Source organism: Nuphar pumila, chromosome 3 (genome assembly GCF_984573655.1).
Source record: "Nuphar pumila chromosome 3, dmNupPumi1.hap1.1, whole genome shotgun sequence".
In the NCBI taxonomy this organism is placed as follows: domain Eukaryota; kingdom Viridiplantae; phylum Streptophyta; class Magnoliopsida; order Nymphaeales; family Nymphaeaceae; genus Nuphar; species Nuphar pumila.
In genome coordinates, this window is record NC_143251.1 from 29,790,429 (window position 1) to 29,812,266 (window position 21,838).

The 21,838-nt window shown below is 36.9% G+C and overlaps 1 protein-coding gene across 1 annotated transcript in view; it reads left to right on the forward strand.

The window, feature by feature from the left end:
- Positions 1-17,815, forward strand: part of LOC149842455 (putative ubiquitin-conjugating enzyme E2 23) — a 33,890-nt gene extending 16,075 nt beyond the window's left edge. The window contains exons 3-9 of the mRNA XM_089999186.1: positions 1,527-1,670; positions 1,765-1,975; positions 2,077-2,297; positions 2,703-2,772; positions 2,979-3,118; positions 3,290-3,601; positions 17,237-17,815. Coding sequence (XP_089855312.1) covers positions 1,527-1,670; positions 1,765-1,975; positions 2,077-2,297; positions 2,703-2,772; positions 2,979-3,118; positions 3,290-3,601; positions 17,237-17,485 — 1,347 coding nt within the window. The 3' untranslated portion in view covers positions 17,486-17,815. The remainder of the gene's footprint in view (positions 1-1,526; positions 1,671-1,764; positions 1,976-2,076; positions 2,298-2,702; positions 2,773-2,978; positions 3,119-3,289; positions 3,602-17,236) is intronic.
- The last annotated feature ends 4,023 nt before the right edge of the window (positions 17,816-21,838 follow it).

Consider the following 21,838-nt stretch of genomic DNA (forward strand, 5'->3'; position numbering starts at 1 on the left):
TTTACGAACTTTCTCAATGTTGACATATATTTTCATGTTTACATTATTCATCAACCATGCAAGAATTTTTGCATGGTTACTTTTCCAATCTTCTGCCTTGTTTTGATAATCAAGAATGACTTTGGCACGATCATCTCCCTCAAGAGATTTTTGTAGATCTCCTTTAAGCTTAATAAGCTTTAATTGTGGTTTGAGAATTGTCCCCATTATATAACCCCAAAGCTTTTTTCTCTTGAGGTTGTTTTTCATGGCAACGACCCACATTATATAGTTGGAACCACTTAGCTTGAAGGAGAGATCGATCTTGACCTTTTTCTCCACAATGAGGATGAAAAAAAATGATAGGGAGTGAAATAGATAGATAGAGAAGAAGAAGATGGCAAACACAGGTCCACCACAAGCTTTATGCGCCCACAGTCCCTTGATCACCACGAACAACTTGCTTTAGGGTCCTTCGACTCTAATACCATGTAAAGAAGTATGGGGAAATACAAAACAAGGGCTTACAAGATCATAAACACAAAGTGCACATGCACAAGTCCACTAAGGAACAATACAAAGGCCAACAATGGCGACAACAAGAGAGCAAGAACAAAAAATTAATGTCTTTATTGCTAAAATGCTTAAGCACAAGCATAGAAAATGCAAGGGGAATCATTTCCTATTTAAGGAGGACCTAATAAGGGCCATTGGGAGTGCTCCCAACGGCTAGAAATATAGTTGTTGGGGACACTCCCAACGACTCTTTTGGATAAGGGCATTACAAAGACCATAATGCCCTTGAAAAAAAGAAGAAAATTAAAAAAAGGTGAAAACCCTAAAGTGTCCCTAATGAACACAACTAATTACAAGAGAATAAAAGACCAAAATACCCCTAATGGGTATTTTCTATTACAACACATACAAATAGTGTAATATATATATATATATATATATATATATATATATATATATATATATATATATATATATATATATATATATATATATATATATATATATATATATATATATATATATATATATATAATGTGTGTACATAACAATCCATTTTAACATTCTCTACCAGAGAAAAGAATCACTACAATTGGAATTTAGGGCTAAAAAGGAATGTAAAGCTGGTTGATTTCTCTAGAAAGTGCTTTTGGGGAAAATTGGGGTGAAAGAATTATTGCTTTTGTTGCAAAGGATACCATGCAGTTTTCCATCTTTGAACTTTATTGTGTATTACTCTCCATACTTTTGAATGTATGCATTTGGTAAAAAGGGACATACATTTTCAAAATTACAAAAGTTATGCCACTGCAATTACAAGTTTTTTATTTCTATTCTTGAGCATAAGCATTAAAACTTTAAATTCTATTAAAGTTTTCTTCAACTAATAAAATTGGAGATGTTTCCTTGCCTATAATTTTATTGGCGTTTGGAAGGTTAACAACTTAGCTGCTGGGAGTGCATCATATATAACTGTGATTTCATATGCCTTTTGATTGCATTAATAGCTAATCATTATACTTTTATTGAAGGTGGGCCCTCAAGTAGTGTTTGTGGTGGGCCGTGATGAAGATGATGATTCCAGTCAAGCTAACATTGGAGATGGTGATGATGATGCTGCTAGTTGGGAGACAGTTGATCCAGATGATATGAATTCCCTTGATAATGCTGATGAGGTATTGTATGCCATTATGTTAAAGAAACAGATTTGAAATTGATTTCTGTACCCATTGCTCCAATTGAATATTCTAAGCTGTCTTTCTTGTTTAGGAAAATAAGGAGGACGAGCTGCAGCATGCTAGTGACCATGATGCTGAGACTACAGAAAGAGATACCACTTCTCCTGGCGAGGACAGGCATGGGCAAAATGGAAGTCTTTCTATTCCTCTTGCAGCACTTGGATTTGTTACAAGACTTGCCTCCGGATTACTCTTCAGGGGAAGAAAACAGACAGATCCATTGGAGCCAAACAATTCTGATGGTGTGTGTTTGAATCTGAATTGTAAATCCCTTCAAAATTCAGTCAGATCATGAACCTTGTTCTTTAGGTTCTAACTGTATATATGCAAATTTCATTCTCAGGTACTCAATCTGCAGGGGGCTCTTCAGAGGACTCTAATGTAGAGTTTGCTGATGATTCCACTGGGCTTGATTTGAGCAATAATGATTCTTCAGGTACACCAAGATTCAAGCAGAATGCTAACAGTTTGACAGCACTTTGTGCTGATGACCCTAGCAGCTTCAAACACTTTGATTGCACTACGAGTCCAGAGGACCATTACTTCCTAAATGAAAATGGGCAGGTATCTCACTTCTGGTTTAATAGTGTTGCCACTTGAATAACAGTTGACTTGCTTCCTACCAATGCCTAGATTTATTTTCCCGTGAAATACTCATGGGAGTGTTGACTTGGCATCTACAAGAGCAGAAGTTAGGGGCCTTTTCTTATTTTTGGATGTTATACCCCTGATTCTTGAAAATATTTATGAAGATATTTACTTGACATGTTGCAAGACAGCACTGTCTTGCCTGTTAATTGTGATTGATTTTTTCTATATATTATTGAAAAAGATTTCATAATCTTTTTCTTTACATGCATAGAAAACAAAACAGTTTTTTGCTTGATTGAATCCATAACTAAGGCATGATTTATGTACATATCTTGAAACATGCTTTGTTTCAATCAATCTTAACGATAATGATTTCAGAATGCCGGTGAGAGGAAGTGGGTGAAGAAGGTTCAGCAAGAGTGGTGCATTCTTGAGAAGAACTTACCAGGTAAACATTGTTTGTTACTTAAAAGATATGTATCATATTTAACTCATGAAAATGGTTATTCAGTTCTGCAAGTGTAATTATTCTATTACCTATATAAAGAAATGTTCAATTTGTATTACTGAAGGAATTAATGATCTGGTGTGCAGAAACAATTTATGTGAGAAATTATGAAATTTGTATTACTGAAGAAATTATCTGGTGTGCAGAAACAATTTATGTGAGAGTTTATGAGGATCGTATGGACCTCTTGAGAGCAGTAATAGTTGGTGCATATGGGACACCTTACCAGGACGGTCTTTTTTTCTTTGATTTTTACCTTCCACCAGAGTACCCACTTGTTCCGCCAGTAAGCAAACTCCAACAAAGTTTTCTGATTGAGCTCTCTTGAATCTGGTGTTCAGAGTTCAATGTCATTGGACCATTGTTCTTGTTTTGTCAATAAATATTATCATTTCTCTTGGACTGTTTATGGTAATATGTTAGATATTTTCATCTGACAGCTTCTAAAAACTTGCAGTTGGCATATTATCATTCTGGTGGTTTGCGGATAAATCCAAATTTGTACGAGAATGGGAGGGTGTGTCTCAGCCTTCTGAACACATGGACTGGTAAAGGAAATGAAGTTTGGGACCCGTCATCCTCTAGCATTCTTCAAGTTCTTGTCTCACTTCAAGGCCTGGTTCTCAACTCCAAACCATACTTCAATGAGGCTGGGTATGATAGGCAGGTTGGGACAGCTGAAGGGGAGAAGAACTCACTGTCGTACAACGAGAATTCTTTTCTGCTGAGCTGCAAGTCATTGCTGTATATTTTACGGAGGCCACTAAAGGTAGAACATTGTTGTTATATCTTTGATCCATTGAAATGCCACCTTTCTCAAACTGGTGATAACAAAACCAAGCTTTTCACAAGTAATTTATGTTTCTTTTGCATCACATAATGTTTTAGTTATGCTATTTGTTTGTCTGAAAGTATCTCGTGTATGTTAAGGCGTATTGTCATTATCATCTCAAGGGTAATTGCTTTGTAAAATTGTATTGTAATATGGGTGTTTTAGTCATTTTGTGCTTCTTTATTAGACAGAGACATAGTTTTCCAACTTATTATTCTTTGTTTGACATTTGTAACTTACCCAAAAGGGGTTGCCTATATTAATAAAGTTTCTCATTGAGGTCTACCTTGCCCAAGAAAGAAAGTGAGGGTGGTGGCTTTCATTTTCCCAAATCTCTTTCTCTTTTGCTTAAAAGCAGAATTTTCATGGTATCCCACAAGCATCCATCAAGGTTAGGTCCCTTTGCCAATCTAAAGAAAAGGTTAGGTCCCTCTTGGATTCTTCTCTTTTTCACTCTCCTATTTCCTCTTTCTCTCCTTCCATCTTCTTTCTTCTTTCTTCTTTCTTCCTTCTCCCTCCATCTTCTTTGTTCCTTCTCTCACCTATCTCCTTCCATGGTCTTTCTTGTTTGGGACCATTGATGTATGTCTCTTTGTTGTACTCTAAGTGTGTTGCCTTTTAAGTGTTTGTTGATTTGCCTATTCTATCCATAGTCTCATTTGTGTTACTCTATTTTGGTCTCAATTTCATTGTTTGAAGGCAACGATGGACACATTCAATGCCACCAACATCTCATTCTCAAAGGTTGGAGTGAAGCCAACTCCATCCAACTATTTTATTTGGAATGGAGTTGTTGTTCCCTACATTTGCCGCATGAAGCTATGGGACCATGTTGAAGTATCCGGGCCACCATCACGATTCATCATAGTTGGAAAACCCGTGACTCGGGCTTGGATCGCACGACCCTTGGCTCACGGGTCAGCGGGTCGACTAGGTAACTCAGACGGGTTAGGACCTATTTTTTTTTTAGTATTTTTTTAAATAATACTTTAAATATTATCAGAGAGAGAGAGAGCATCGGCTTGCCTCTCAGAGGCTCGCCTCGGAGAGAGAGAGAGACTAGTTGTCGGTGGCGTGGGAGGTCGCCAGCGGTCATCTGTGGTCACCGGCGTGGAGAGGTTCATCGGAAAATGGAGGGGAGGGGAAGAAGCTTTTCTGGAAAATAGGGGAGGGGAAGAGTCGGTCGACCTCCCTTTTGTACATTTTTAACATTAAAACCGGTTCATCTCTAAATGAACTGGTACAAATGCTGGTTTGACTTGGTGATTTGGGTCGGAACCGATTCGATGTGTATCGGTCCTGAATCATCCGATTTAGGACTGACTCGGCGAGGTGGCAAGTCCATACCGAGTTAGGCAATTTCTAGCCGATCCACGCCCAAACCTGGCTAAAACATGTTTGGGCTGGATCGGTGGCCCAGACACTGGGCGATCCGATCTGACTCAGACGATTCCTTAGTCGGATCGCCGGGTTTGCCAACTATGTGATTCATCACTAAAGAGAAGGGAGAAAAGGATGTGCAGCTTCGTGCGGTTCAAAATTTCAACCCTGCTCATGAAGATTGGATTGCCAAAGATCAATGTCTTATTGGGTGCATAAATAGCACCCTATCCAGAAAAATTCTTACACAAATAGTAGAGATATCATTGACAAATGAACTATGGTCTGAATTGAAGGAATTATTTGCTCAAGTCTCTCAACCAAATGTTATTGTTGGGTGTCATGATATGTAATATGGATGTACGACATCATTGTGATACTCCCTTTCTTATAAATATGTTTATTTTTAGAGGCATTTGTGTAACATTATAACATAGAAAGGGAGGGTAGTCAAAGATTTTTATCATTTAGTGCATCTTGGGTAGTCAACCCCAGAGTTACCAATCGAGGAAGCGGGAAGCGAGGCACTTTCAAAAATTTAGGAAGCGGGGAAGCGTGGGATCACTTAGAAGAAAATTATGAACCGTCTCGGAAGCGACCTAGGAAGCGAACCGGAAGCGAGAGGGAAGCGAAAAATGAAAAAATGGGGAAGCATGGGGGAAGCGCGCTTCCCATAAAAGGGAAGTGCACTTCCCAAAAAAGGGGGACGCTTCCCCATGCGTTTCGGTAACTCTGATTTAGACCCATGGTAACGTCTTTTAATGATTGTAATAGCCATGTGCTGAAGCAGTTTTAGCTTTTCTTTATTGCCCCTATCCTTTTGTATTTTCATGTATATTGAATGGGGGTAGTTTTGTAACTGATTGTACCAGATTTGTTAATATATATAGCTGCCCACAATCCACAATGGAGAGCGTGAAAACAGATTTTCTGCAACGCTATCTTCTCTTGTCTCATCTTGCCTCTCCCTCTCTCCTTTGCTCTTGGTGTTATGCTCTGTTCTTACATGGTATTTGAGCATTGATCGGGACTCGATCTTTCACCATGGTAAGTCCAGCAAGTTCTTGGCTCTTCCGCCGTTAATCCTTTTTCATCTCACATTGATTCTCCTCTTTTGGGATAATGAGAAAGGTTTGGTTCCTTTGTCCAGTTTGAGTTCAAAGTTAAATAAAATATGTCCTAGTTGTCAGGTTTCAAAGAGTCATGTACTTCTGTTTACTTTTTCTAATACAAGAGCTTCTAAATTATTTGATATCATTCATTCTGATGTATGGGGACCAACTTCGAATGTTTCTTCTTTTGGAAGTCATTATTATGTTATATTCATTGATAATTATTTTCGATATACCTGGATATATTTTATGAAACATAAGCATGTAGTTTTCAAAATATTTAAGAATTTTCATGCTTTTGTTCGCAATCAATTTTCATTGTTCATTCGTAATTTTCAGTGAGATGGTGGAGGCGAGTACTCTTTAAATGATTTTAATGAATACTTTAAGGAAAATGAAATTAATCAAAAAGTATTTTGTCCCTGGACTCCTCAGCAAAATGACCTTGCTGAAAGAAAGCAACATATCGTCGAAAGTGCCCTCGCTATGATGCATGAGGGATGTGTACCTTTATATTTTTGGACTGAAGCATTCCATACATCAGCCTATGTAATTAATATGTTGCCAATCAAAGTTCTTCAGCATAAATGACCATACTACGAACTATTTGGACATCCTGACTATGGTTTTCTAAAAGCGTATGGTTCTATTTGTTATGTTCATATTGATGCATCTTTGAGAATTAAGTTTGACAGGAAAACATATATTTGCAAGCTAGTTGGGTGCATTTGCATTTTAAGAAACACCATTTTTTATAAGCAGAATTTCAAATAGGGGGACAACATTGAAAGTGTTGTTAGATCACAATCCAATCATTCATATTAACCTTGGTTAGATGGCAGTTTATTCCCTATGGAGACATCAGAAAATGATAAAGATGAAGGTAAGTTTAATGACTCAGAAGGCCAAACAGAGGAGCAAGAGGAGCAAAATGTATCAGATCAGCCAACCGGCAGCTCAGACATGACGGACAGGAGATTTAAAGGTATTATGTATGGGTGCAGGGATCAGACAACAACAAAAACCAATCCGGAATAGGGGAACATTGTTGCACCAAACATTCAAAGTGCTCAAATAGCTCGAAGATATGAAAGAGTGCAACATCCCATTGATCGTTGGGTAAGTTATGAAAATTTTAATTTTGAATCATGTTTTCATAAATGCTATCATGAAAAATGAGGAACCAAAATCTAATAGATGGATTGATGCAATGAACGAGAAAATGCAAGCATTGTATGAATGCAAAACATGGGATATTGTGAGAAGGCCTGCTGGGAAGAATATGGTTGGTTCTAAGTGGGTTTTCAAGATAAAATATAAACCAGATGGTAGCATTGAGAGGTATAAGGCAAGGCTGGTTGTAAAATGGATTTACTTAAGAACAAGGCCTGGATTACGAAGAAACATTTGGTCCAGTGGTGAAAATGGAGACTATTAGAATTGTTCTCTCTTTGGCAATGGATCATGGTTGGTTCTTAAGTCAACTAAATGTCAAAAATGTGTTTTTGTATGGTGATCTCAAAGAAGTATACATGGAGCAGCCTCAAAGGTACGGTGAAAATGATTCAGTTAATTATGTATGCAAGCTGAACAGGGCTATATATGGGTTAAAACAAACATCTAGATCATGGTTTAAAAGCTTTTCCCTGGAAATTCAAAAACATGGGTTCTGTAGATCCCATCTAGATCACTCTCTTTTTATTTACAAAGGCCAAAATTGGATAACTATTTTATTCATTTATGTTGATAACGTCATAGTTGTAGGGGATTCTGAAAAACATATTTATGGGGTCAAAAAAGTGTCAGAAATTCAAAATGAAAGACTTGGGAGATCTCAAGTATTTCTTGGGTGTTTAAGTAGATAGAAAAGGAGATTGCTTGAGATTAACTCAACACAAGTATACTGTTGACTTGCTTACCAAGGCTGGAATGGAAGACTCCAAACCATTATTGACTCCAAGTGTATTGCAACAGAAACTTTGGACGAGATGAAGGCAAATTTTTTTATTATCTCACAGGGTACAGAGGCATCATAGGTATGCTTCAATATCTTACTTTTACTCATCCAAATATTGTTTATGCAGTGAATCAGGTTTCACATTTCATGCATTGCCCACGTACTAGTCATGTTGAAGCAATTAAGTAGATCCTTCGATATTTAGAGGCCACACTTGGAGATGGGCTTAGTTATCATAGAAACAATAACAATGACCACAATTTGACAGTAATGGCCTTTTCAGATGCAGATTGGGTTGGAGACCCAGATGGGAGAAGATTTGTTTTTGGATATTGTGTTTTTTATTGGACAAAATTTAGTTTCATGGAGCAATAAAACGCAGAAAGTCGTAGCTCATTCTAGTATTGAGGCGGAATATAGATCCATGGCAACTTCATCTGAAATCACATGGATTAGATATTTACTATCTAATCTGAATCAACAAGTGTCAAGCTCAATATTGTTTTGTGACAATCAAAGTGCCATTAAGATCTCACTCAATCCTATTCAACACACACGGGAGAACTAAACATATTGAGATTGATCAACACTTTATCCGAAGCAAGATTAAAAATTATGAAATCACAACACAATTCATTGGGACTCAGGAGCAAGTGGCCGATCTATTCACAAAAGGATTGAGCAAACATAGATTTTGGTACTTGAAGAGCAAGTTGTCCATGCTTCTTACCATGCACAACTTGAGAGAAGCTATTCGAATGTGAGATTTTGGATCTGGATCAAAATCTGATCCAGACCCATAGTAACATCTTTTAGTGATTGTAATAGTCATGTGCTGAATTAGTTTTATCTTTTCTTTATTGCTCCTCTCCTTTTGTATTTTCATGTATATTGAATGGGGGTAGTTTTTGTAATGAAAAGGGCGAAAGCACCAATAAAGCAAACCACTCTTTTAGAAGAGTGATGCCAAGAGCCAAGAACACAAACACTAAAAGTGTATACAAAACCTACTAAAGGGAAAAATGACTAAAAGTCATAAGTTGAATATTATTGAAGAAAGAAAGAAGAGGGTGAAAAACCTATTACAATGCAAGAGGAAGGGCCCTCTTTTTATAGAAGAGAAAAGGTAGAGTAAGGGACCACATAGGGGCTCCCTTGTAGTCGTTGGGAGCCCCAACGACTACAAGGTGGGGCCCCTAGTGGTCCTCTTACAATAAAAAGAAAAAGGGGAAAAAAGGAAAAGTAAAAGAAAAGAAAAGAGAAGAAAAAGAAAAAGTAAAAAATACATGGGAATTACACAAATACCCCTTTCGGGTATTTGAATTATAAATATATGTATATATATACTTATATATATACGCATGTATATATATAAGTATATGTATATATATTTATATATACATATTTTAACACGCCTCCTCAAACTTTACGGGGAGAAGACTGAAAGTTTGCCAAGGAGAAACAAAAAACGCAGAGTTGGAAGCGCTTTGGTGAAGAAATCCGCTAATTGATATTCTGAAGTGACATATGGTAGTGTGATTGTTCCTTTGAGAAATTCGTCTCGAACATAGTGACAATCCATTTCAATATGCTTGGTGCGCTCGTGGAAAGTATGGTTGCTTGTAATGTAAATTGCGCTCTTGTTATCACAACACATCTTGGTGGAGGAAGAAATGAGGACGTCCATGTCACAAAGGAGACTTCTAAGCCACACAATTTTCATAGTTGTCATTGCCATGGCCGATATTCAGCTTCAGTGGATGATAGAGAGACTTTTTGCTGCTTCTTACATCTCCACGAAATAAGGGATTCACCTAGGAAAATGCAAAAACCAGTAGTTGAGATACGATCATTGGGATTTCCTCCCCAATCTGCATCAGTAAAAGCAGTTAATTCAAGAGATGAAGAAGAGGATAAGAAAAGCCCTTTGGAAATGGTGTTCTTGATGTATCGCACAACTCGCATCACGGTTGCCATGTGAACTGTAGTAGGAGCATGCTGAAATTGACTTGTAGTATGAACCGCATGAGCAATATTTGGACGGGTGATGGATAAGTAAGTAAGGGATCCAATCAATTGCCGATAGGGAGTGGGATCCTCAAGTAGAACGCCATCCTCAAGTCTCAACTTTGCATTAATAACTTCAGGAGTTTTCACTTTCTTTTCATCAGATACTCCTGACTTGGTACAGATGTCTGCTGCTAATTTCATTTGAGATAGAATATATCCTCGCAAAGAGTATGTCACTTTAATACCTAAAAAATATCTCAAAAATCCAAGGTCAGACATATCAAAAGTTTTCTTTAACATGACCTTAACTTCATTTACTCCCTTTTTGTCACTTCCAGTGATGATCATATCATCAACATACAAAAGTAGAATAACAATGGAGTCACCTGTTTTCTTAATAAAAAGAGCAGTGTCAGTATAACAAGAAATAAATCCCAAATTGATTAGAATATTACTAAACTTGTAATACCAAGCTTTAGGAGCTTGCTTAAGACCATATAAGGCCTTCTTCAATTTCAAAATTTTACCATTTAAATTCATGCCGGAGGTGGTTCCATATAAACTTCTTCACTTAGATTTCCATTTAAAAAGGCATTTTTAACGTCAAGTTGAAAAATTTGTCATTTTTTAATAGAGGCTTTTGCAATAAGAGCTCGAACACTAGTCATTCGAGGAACTAAGGCAAAAGTTTCATCATAATCTACCCCATATTCTTGGGCATATTCTTTGGCTACTAACCTAGCCTTATATCTTTCTAAAGAGACATCACTCTTAGTTTTTACTTTGAAAACCCATCTATATCCAATGGGTTTCTTGTCATTAGGAGGATCAATAATTTCCCAAGTTTGTGTCTTTTTAAGTGCATTAAGTTCAAGTTTCATTGCTTCATTCCAATGAGCATATTGTTTAGCATCAATATAATAAGATGGTTCATGGAATGAGTGAAGGGCTAGCAAACATGCTCGAAAATTTGGAGAAAAAGAATCATAAGATACAAATCTATTTGGTATTTTAGAAATACGATTTGATCTTCTTTGAGAGGATTCTTCAACCGACTCGTTTTGAGAGAATTTTTCAAGGGCACAAGGATGATTACTTTTATTCCTTCTAGAGTAAACTTGTGTTTGACTTGGTATATTTTCTTCTAAATTTTCATGTTGGTCATGTTGCCCATCATTTGGAGGTTCAAAATGATCCTCTACAAGAGTTTCACTAGATTCAACATGATCATCTATAACCTTTTTTTGGGGTAACAAGTCAAATAAAAAGGAGTAATCAATATTTTCATTTAGTTTATGCGAAAAACCATTTTCTTCTTCTAAGAACGTGACATCTTTTGAGATATAAAGTTTGTTTTTGAATAAGTCAAAACATCGATAACCTTTTTGTTTTTCGCCATATCCTAAGAAAATACATTCAATTTCCCTTGAAGAAAGTTTATCATTTTTGTGAGTTAGAACAAAGCATTTACACTAAAAAATTCTTAGTCTTTTATAATCGGGAGACATATTGTAAAGTTTTTCAAATGGAGAAAGATTTTTCAAAGAAGATGAAGGAGTATACTAGACTCCGGTGCTTCTTTTCATATGACATCTCATAAAAATTCTCTTTCAAATATTTTTTCCGAACCGATATCTTCTTGTGTTTCAACGGCCGATGGTACATCACTAAAAATTGAAAGTATTGGATCTCTCGATTTCAAAAACTTCTTTGTTCCTAAAGTTAGAATCGTTCCTAAAATAAATTTAAATCTTTTTTCCGTATCTCAAATCACCGATCATGGATGCCAAGTCTCTTTCTCACCTAAGGATTGCACCGTGCAGGATCTCCAGTCAGGGAAGCTGATTGGGCAAGGCCATAGAAGGGGTGACCTCTACTTTATGGATTTTTTTACTCTCCCATCTAAGGCATCATGCAATCTTGTAAAAGACAAAAGTATTGGAATATGGCATGAGAGACTTGGCCATCCAAATTTTGTAAAAATGTCTCTTTTTCCGTTTTTGAACAATACTTGTAAAGACAATCACATGACTTGTAAAGATTGCATTTTTGGGAAATCTAAAGCTATTCCATTTCCACAAAGAAGTTACTTTACCACTCGGCCATTTGAGCTTATTCACTCCGATGTGTGGGGACCTTCCCCTATTTTGTCTAAAGGAGGTTTTTCGTATTATGTGGTATTTATTGATGATTTCACTCGATTCACGTGGATTTACTTCCTAAGTCGCAAATCCGAAGTTTTCTCCTTCTTTAAAGAATTTCATGCAATGGTCAAAAACCAATTTTTGGGAAATTTATCTATTCTTAGATCCGATTCGGGAGGCGAATATATGTCCAATGATTTTCAAAACTATTTAAAAGAAAATGGAATTTTCCACCAACGTTCTTGTCTCAACACTCCACAACAAAATGGACTTGCGGAAAGAAAGCATAGGCACATAATAGAGACTACAAGAACGTTATTAATCTCAAGAAACATTCCAAAATCCTTTTGGGCCGAAGCGGTTCTAACCTCTATATATCTTATAAATAGAACCCCTTCGTCCTCTTTAAAAAATCTTTCTCCATTTGAAAAACTTTACAATATGTCTCCCGATTACAAAAGACTAAGAATTTTTTGATGCAAATGTTTTGTTTTAACTCACAAGAATGATAAACTTTCCCCTAGGGCTATTGAATGTATTTTTTTGGGATATGGCGAAAAACAAAAAGGGTATAGATGTTTTGACATACTTAAAAATAAGCTTTATATCTCTAAAGATGTCACATTCCTTGAAGAGGAAAGTGGTTTTTCGCACCAACCGAATGAAAATATTGATTATTCATTCTTATTTGACTTATTGCCTAAAGAAAACATCATAGATGATCATATTGATTCTAATGAATCTCTTAGTGAAGATCTTGTTGAACATCCAAACGATGATCAAAACTTTGAAGAAAATGTTTCAAGACAAATTCAAGCCTACTCTAGAAGGAATGAAAGGAATCCTCCTTGTGCCCTTGAAAAATTTTCCCAAAATGAGTTCACCGAAGAGACTTCTCAAAGAAGATCAAATCGGATTTCCAAAATACCAAATAGATTTGTTTCCTATGATTCTTTTTCGCCTAACTTTCGAGCATGCCTTCTTGCTCTTCACTCTTTTCATGAATCATCTCATTACAATGATGCTAAGCAATATGCTCATTGGAATGAAGCTATGCAACTTGAACTTAATGCTCTTAAAAAGGCACAAACTTGGGAAATCATTGATCCTCCCAATGGCAAGAAACCCATCGGATGTAGATGGGTTTTTAAAGTAAAAACTAAGAGTGATGGTTCATTGGAAAGGTATAAGGCTAGGTTGATAGCCAAAGGATATGCCCAAGAGTATGGGGTAGATTATGATGAAACCTTTGCCCCCGTTGCTTGAATGACTAGTGTTCGAGCTCTTATTGCTATAGCCGCAGTTAAAAAATGGCCAATTTTTCAACTTGATGTTAAAAATGCCTTTTTGAATGGTAATTTAAATGAAGAAGTGTATATGGAACCACCTCCAGGTATGGATTTAAATGAAAAAAAATTGAAATTAAAAAAGGCTTTATATGGTCTTAAGCAAGCACCTAAAGCTTGGTATGATAGGTTTAGTAACGTATTAATAAATTTAGGATTTTCTTCTTGTTATACTGACACTGCTCTTTTTGTGAAAAGAACAGGTGACTCCATTATTATGCTTCTGTTGTATGTTGATGATATGATCATCACTGGGAATGACAAAAAGGGAGTAAATGATGTTAAGTCTATGCTAAAAGATACCTTTGATATGTCTGACCTTGGTTATTTGCGATATTTTTTAGGTATTGAAGTGGCTTATTCCGAACGTGGATACATCTTATCTCAGATGAAGTTAGCTGCTGAAATTTGTACCAAATCAGGAATATCTGATGAAAAGAAAGTTGAGACTCCCGAAGTTATCAATGCAAAACTTAGACTTGAAGATGGTGTTCTTCTTGAAGATCCAACTCCCTACCGTCAATTAATTGGATCCCTCACTTATCTATCCATCACCCGTCCTGACATAGCTCATGCGGTTCATGCAGCAAGCCAGTTCCAGCACGCACCTACCACGGTTCATATGGCAGCCGTAATGAGAATTGTGCGATATATCAAAAACACCATCTCAAAGGGACTCTTCTTATCCTCTTCCTCATCTCTTGAATTGACTGCTTTTACTGATGCTGACTGGGGAGGCAATCCCAATGATCGTATCTCAATTACGGGTCTTTGTATCTTTTTAGGTGAATCTCTCATCTCGTGGAGATGCAAGAAGTAGCAGAAAGTCTCCTTATCATCTACTGAAGCTGAGTATCGGGCTATGGCGATGACAACTATGGAAATCGTATGGCTCAGAAGTCTCCTTGCTGACATGGGCGTCCTCATTTCCACTCCTACCAAGCTCTGCTGTGATAACAAAAGTGCGATATACATTGCCAGCAATCACACCTTTCATGAACGGACAAAGCATATCGAGATGGATTGCCATTATGTTCGAGACGAATATCTCAGAGGGACTATCTCATTACCATATGTGACTTCAGAATATCAGCTGGCTGACTTCTTCACCAAAGCGCTTCCAACTCCACGATTTATGTTCCTCCTTAGCAAACTTTCGGTCTTCTCCCCGTAAAGTTTGAGGGACGAATATCTCAGAGGGGCGTGTTAAAATATATATATATATATATATATATACTTATATATATATACATCCGTATATATATAAGTATATATATATACATATATGTATATATATACTATTTCTCATTTAGATAAATACCCGATAGGGGTATTCTTGTAATACCACAATGTATCTTTTTCTTTTTTTATTTTTTCTCTTTTTCCCTTTTCTTTTTTCTTTATTTTTTCCTTTTTGTAAAGACCACAAGGGGGCCCCACACTTGTAGTCGTTGGGGCTCCCAACGACTACAAGGGAGCCCCCCTTGTGGTTCCTTTTAGTGCTTCCCTCCTCTATAAATAGAGGAGGTCTTCCCCTCTTAAATGTATGGGTTTTTACACCCTTCTCTTCCCTTCTTCAATAAATCCAACTTATGACTTTAAGTCATTTCCTATATTTGTGAGTTTTTGTGTGTGCACATTTGGTGTTTGTGTTCTTGGCTTTTGTAGTCACTCTTAAGGAGTGACTTTTGCTCTATTGGTGCTTCCGCCTCTTTTCATTACAACTTGATGAGGCCTTTGGATAGATCGTGATTTTCCATGGTGGATGCCCAAGTATAATATAGTTGGAACCATTCAACTTGATAGGCATGACGAACACAGACTCCTCCATAATGAGCAATTAGATGAGAAAAGAGCAAGAGAGTGTTGGCGAAGGTTGGAAGCTTTGGCACATTTCCCAAGACAAAGCTCAAACACCTCATAAGTCTCCAATAGAATCAAGAGCCTATTGGTTCTGATACCATGTAATGAAATAAGGAATAGATGTGCACACTTACACAAGTCCACCAAGGGGCATATACAAAAGCCACTAAGGGCTAGAGAGCACACACAAGCCACTAAAGGGCTACACTACAAATATAATTTTATTAGACGTCAAAATGCTCAAGAGACGCGTGACTAAAGGGGACTAGAAGTCCCTTAAATAGACAAGAGGGAGAGGGCAAAGGAGAGACCATAGTAGCTGTTGGGGAGCTCCCAACGGCTAGAAATAAAGTTGTTGGGGAGGCCCTAACAGCTATGTGGGCTAATGACATAAATGCCCTTATGACAAGGGTAAAGGACAAGAAGAGAGAAAAATAAAAGAAAATGAAAATAACCAATCTAACCCTAATGGCAGGGCCTGTTACATGTGTAAAATGACAAATATGCCCCTAGAAGGCATTACTTATTACAAAAGAATAAAACACACACACACACACACACACACATATATATATATATATGTGTGTGTGTGTGTGTGTGTGTGTGTATAAAATATGTGACCATGCACATATATATTTAACACCATGGGACGACTTGCTATACGCGGGGCTTAGGTTGAGAATTTTGATCCTGGCCTAGCCCATAATTCAGCAGGCTTGACATGGGCTGGCTTGGCCCAATTAGGCCCCTGGGCCTAAAAGGCGTGTCATGGGCTAGGCTTTTAGCAACAAGTTGGCCTGAACTGGGCCTAGGCCTGTCCCGTTTGAAATACAAGCCAGGCCGGCCCTTGCCCACCCCTAATTTTAGGCAAATCCTTAAATTTTGAGGATGGTTTAATTTAAAAAAGGTAGAGAAGAGTCTTTTGAGCTTTAGGTCTGTGGTTCAAAATGATCCTTTTTGCCTTCAACCCCCTCCTATAAGTCCTAGATTCCACTCTTTGAACCATTGGGAACTTTTAAGTTCTTAGCGGAATCAACATGTACATATCGTACTTATTGCAGATTTATTCACAAAAAAACTAGTCTACACTCCGATTTTGCTTTCTCATCTCCAAACTCACGATGATTCCTCTTCCATCATCTGTAGTTTGGGGGGGGGGGGGGGGTTGAGAATGTATCATATATCTAATGTGTGTGTATGTTTAAAATAAGGATATTTTTGTTATTTTATCTCTCTTGAGCATATTTCTGTCTCTCATCACATTTTATGTATTTTGTTAGTGTCTTGCTTAAGGGCATTTTTGTCCATCATGTAAATTAGCATTGTAACAAGGGTTAACCCATGTAATGGAGGGATTTATATTAACCATGAATGAAGAAAACCACTTTGAACCTCCATTGAATCCCTCCTTATTGTAAATGAAAACTTAATCCAAAGATTGTGGCTGCCCTGTAAGCATTGTTGTATCGGGATTGTCCCAAACTGGAAAATTCTCCAAAAGAGTTGGTAGTGAGAACATTTCTGAAGTCTAGCGCATTCTTTTCTATTCTACAACCATAAAGTTTGCAATTTTGTGACACCACACCAATTGATTCCTATCCTAACCATAATGTTTGATTTGTTTTTCTCCAAAGCAACTTTTTGGGAGTATCCTGTTAGTCAAAGAATTAGTCAGTCTTATAGGACTGCTTTACTCAGTCTCGACTTTCTATTTTCCTTTATTGTTTTGGCTGATTCCATGATTCTTCTCATGGGTGAAGAACTTTGAGGAATTAGTGAAGGAGCATTTTCGGAAGCGTGGTTCTTACATACTGAAGGCATGTGATGCATATCTCAAGGGTGCTGTTATTGGCTCTCTAACCAAAGATGCAAACATCAGTGAGAAGAGCAGTGAACATGGGAGCTCCGTTGGGTTCAAGCTGATGCTGGCTAAGCTGGCGCCCAAGCTGGTAACTGCCTTAAAGGAAGTTGGAGCAGACTGTCACCAATTTGAGCACCTTGCGTCATAAAATCCAATGTGGAAAGGATAAGTTTCTCAGAACATTTCCATTCCAGTGGAACATATGGAGCCAACTCGGGGAATGATTGATCATCCCTAAGAACTCTACCTGTTCAAATGCTTGATTTTGGGGAGCTGAGCTTGTATTATCCATTCTTTTAATTGGTGTTTCGTCTTCCAAAAGTGTGAAGCTTTTTTACTATGGCTCGAGTGCCCCTATCATGTTCAAACTGTCCCAATTCAGGGTCTAATGGAATATTCACAGTGAACAATAATGGTCCCAAGATGTATTTTCTCCATGATAGAAAATTTATTTTATTTGTTAGTCTAATCTATAAAATTTCTTTTTTTGCAAGTGCATCTCTCCGATTAATAGTTCCGTCTCTCAAACTCTTTGCAGTTATTGTTTCAGATTTCCACATCAATGGTAGGTATTGTTGCGAGTTGGCCTGAATTGACTGATTTGTATAGTATCGGCAGAAAATCGATATGAAACAGAACTGAACCGGCTAATTTTCAAATAAATCTGAAGAATGGTTAAAAGAAGTATATTTTTAATATTGTAAATATTATTTTAATATTTTTTGACACTTCTTTTAGTGGTCAAAAGTTGGCTGGTTCAAAACGACTCAGGCCTGAATTGGAATCGCCCTATTTCCTGAATCAAGTTGAAGGGTCCGAGATGATAGACAACATTGTTCCAAATCAATTAAATGAAGTGTTACATTTTAATGCCTTCTGCTTGTGCTATGTATCTTTCAACAGGTAGGTGCTGATCTTGGTGGAGTTAGTGACCAACCCAAGATGGGCCAGGTTTGGGCTGCTTTGTGCAGCCTGAGCCTGATAAGAGTAAACGGGCTGGGCTGGGCTGGGCTTAGGGAGAGCCTAAATAAGATCTCAATCAAGCGCCACTCGGCTCGAGTCGTTTATTAGTGAGGCTTCAAGGGCCCGTGCTAGCCCACATTGGCCTCAGCCTGATATAGTCTCATGCGCAGCCTGAACCAGACAAGAGTCGGGTTGGGCTCTGTGGGCTGGAGTCTGGGTTGTGCCAGCAGTCTGACCCGTTGCTCTCCCCTAGACATTACATGTTGAGATCAGGACATGGGACACGCTGTTGTGTAATTTTATACTTAAACTAGTATATCGTAAAATGTAAAGCAAAAATGAGGACTCGACACGAGAAGGTTGGTGTATCCCTGTGATATAGATTGTAGCTTGCTGCTTATATAATTTTTCTGTTTTCTTTTCTTAATATCAAAAAAAATGATTTTTTACAACCGTTTTATATATTTGATGCCTTCCTGCTTTGCACCACCATAGCTTAAGAAGAAAGGGCAAATTTTGATTTGTATCAGCAAACAAGCGCAGTCCAACTTTATTTTGACTTGTTTTTCCCCAATTCAAGCCAAAGACTTACCAAGTTCCACTTGCAAATTGATTGATTGTGTCCAAAAGGCCATCTTCTAGATTATTCATTTTTTCTGGAATAATTGGATGAAACCATGCATCCTAAGGAGACACATCGGATGCATCTACTATCTGTGAAGACAGATCTGGATTCAGGTCCTAACCTAGATGACGTTGAATTGAGTTCTTCCCAATTGGATCCACACGTTGGAATGGATGTAGAGTCCAAGAAGGTAGAATTCTAGACTTATATCTTACTAGTTGTTTAAAGGAAGGACTCCTCTTCAACGACACTGTAAAGAAGACTCAAATTTAAGCTTGTTTGTAATAAAAAAGACTTTGTATGCTAATGGGACTCCTTGTATTTGGAGAATTCTCCACACATTGTAACTCCAAAAAATTTATATAAACAAGGCATGAGTCTCTTTTTAGGGGGCGTCAAGCCTAGAGAGAGGTTCTACAACGGACATTGGTCAAGTTAGACCGAACCACTATAAATCGTGTTTTTTTTTTGTGTGTGTGTTCAACAAATTGCATTTTTACATTGCATCAGAGCTTGTCACTCTAAAAAGTTTGTGAGTTCAATCGAGGGTGAGTGATACAAAACTATGAATGACGTCAAGTTTGTCCAACCTCATTCCTAATTTGACCATGTAGTGGAACACAATTCCATCTGTTATGGTCCTAGATCTAAAGAACTCGCCAAATTCGATGCTCCAGGATCTAAATGCTACCTTAACTGGGGAAGAGGGCCTCCCAAGTCAAAGTGGGGCTTAGGAGGAGGATGTGGCAGCTGTAGTGTCCTCTTCATAAGTAGAAATTTTAATGGACACATGTCCATTAAAGGAGGAAGAGGAACCTAACATGTGTCCCATCTAGAGCCATGGTGAGTCAGCAGGCAGGGCCGACAAGGGGGTGCCAAATCAGAGGAAGAGGGTGGGATGTCCCCCACCTCTCCGGAGCCTTCTCTCTCATTCTAGGAAGGAGTGGTTGTGTAGAGTTCATCTATGTCTCCTTTATTTGATTTTTAAAGTTTTAGGACTTTAGGCGTGTGGAGAGTCAAATTCAGGATAAAACTCTAGTATCCTATTTTAGTTTAGTTCTAGTTGCCTAGTAGGATATATTTTTGGGCAACTAGAGGATGTTTTGGGTTTATGAGATAATTTAATTTTATGCACTAAATAAGGACTCTACTCCAGACCTCTCTTCTATATAAAGAATTCTGGGGAGCCCCCTTAAGCATTGATTATTAAATTGATTGATTTCTTAAGTCTCTAGTTGTCCCTCTATTTTTCTCTCTCTAGCCGAACCACTTACCAAGCCCAAACCATACCTATTCAATTAGCCGTTTGACCATGTTTCTCATCGTTTTGCCCTAACTGCAAGCACGAGAAAGCTCAGACCTCTGTCCTACCTTGTTAATCATGGTTTAGCACCCTCAACATGTGACCCACAGATCCTAAGACCCAGAAACCACATGTTCGGTCATCTTGAGTTCGTCAGGCTCAAATTGCAATATTCATTTATATTGCAATATTGATTTAGGTAGAATTTATTTTAGAAACCCTATTTTACTTTTATAATATTAGTTTTAATTTGTAGGAGAAATTTAACCCATTTTTTGATAAAAAATTTGATGTAAATTTGCGTTTAAATACATGTTATCAATTAGATTTGATGTTTGCAGCATGCTAGATATGTCCATGCCTAGATTTAATATAATTTAAATAGATTAGAAATTTATGTAGAGGATTTTATAAATCTGATATCTTTTTCGAAAATTGGTTTTGGAAAAAATGTATTATCTTATGAAGAAATGTTGGATCTTATGTTTGATTCATGTCATGAATTAGATATCTATGTTTACAGTATGCATGGATGTGTGTATGCATGTTTATAATCTATGATTGATGAATAAAAATCGTTGGATGCATGTTTTTGGTGTTTTCAATGAAATACATAAAGTTTTTGAAGTGTTTCATAAAAACTATATTCTGTCCTACAATTTTATTTTGATCAGTCTTAAAGAAAATTATGGCTCTCCAAAACAGTGAACTCATAAACCTTAAAACTTTAGAGAGATGTTCAAGACATGTAGAAGCAATCCCAAAAACAAATAGGGCTCATTTGAGTACCTGGTTGAGAGATACAACCTTTGTAAGTTGACACAATATTTTTGTCCTGGTATAAATTATGTGTAATATGCATATTTTTATAAAATGTATTTCTCTCAAAATATTTAATATTTATGGATTATATTTTTATAGGGTTAGTTTATATATAGTAGAACACATGATAAAAATCTTGTACACTGATTCATTTTGATTTAAAAAATAAAAATCATGCAATATCATTCTAGAACTTGTGATTTCTGAAAAGCAGTCTGTCAAAGAATATAAATAAGTTGTATTGTTTGATTTTTAATTCTCTACTAGATAGGAGTTTGGTTCTAATTCTTTTTATGTTAGACATGGTAAACTAACTACAATAAAAATATTAGAATTTATTACATTCTACATAAAGCATGACTGATATTTCTTTAGAATGACTGAATCGAACTGGATTATTCTATGAACAGAAAATAGTTGGTAGTTCCAAAATTTTTATTTTCTGATCTAGAAAGAGTTTAGGTTAGGGTTTCTTCTTATAGTCAGCTAACATGTATATGTACCTAGAGTAAAAAATCCAAAAATTATCTCATTTGTTGTGATGCATGACAAGATTTACACTGACAAAAAATATTTTGTTTTTACAGTTTTGTATGTATTACTATAATAATCATATGAAAGCATTGTTTTATGTTATGATGCATATGATTAATTATACTTGTTGGCACACAATGATATACTGTTATGATCAAGTGGGGTGGTAGCCCAATCGGGTGATGCATGGTGAGTTGCATGTTGTGGATGTGTAAATCCATTTTGTTCTTTTAAAAAGAATGTATGATAATTTA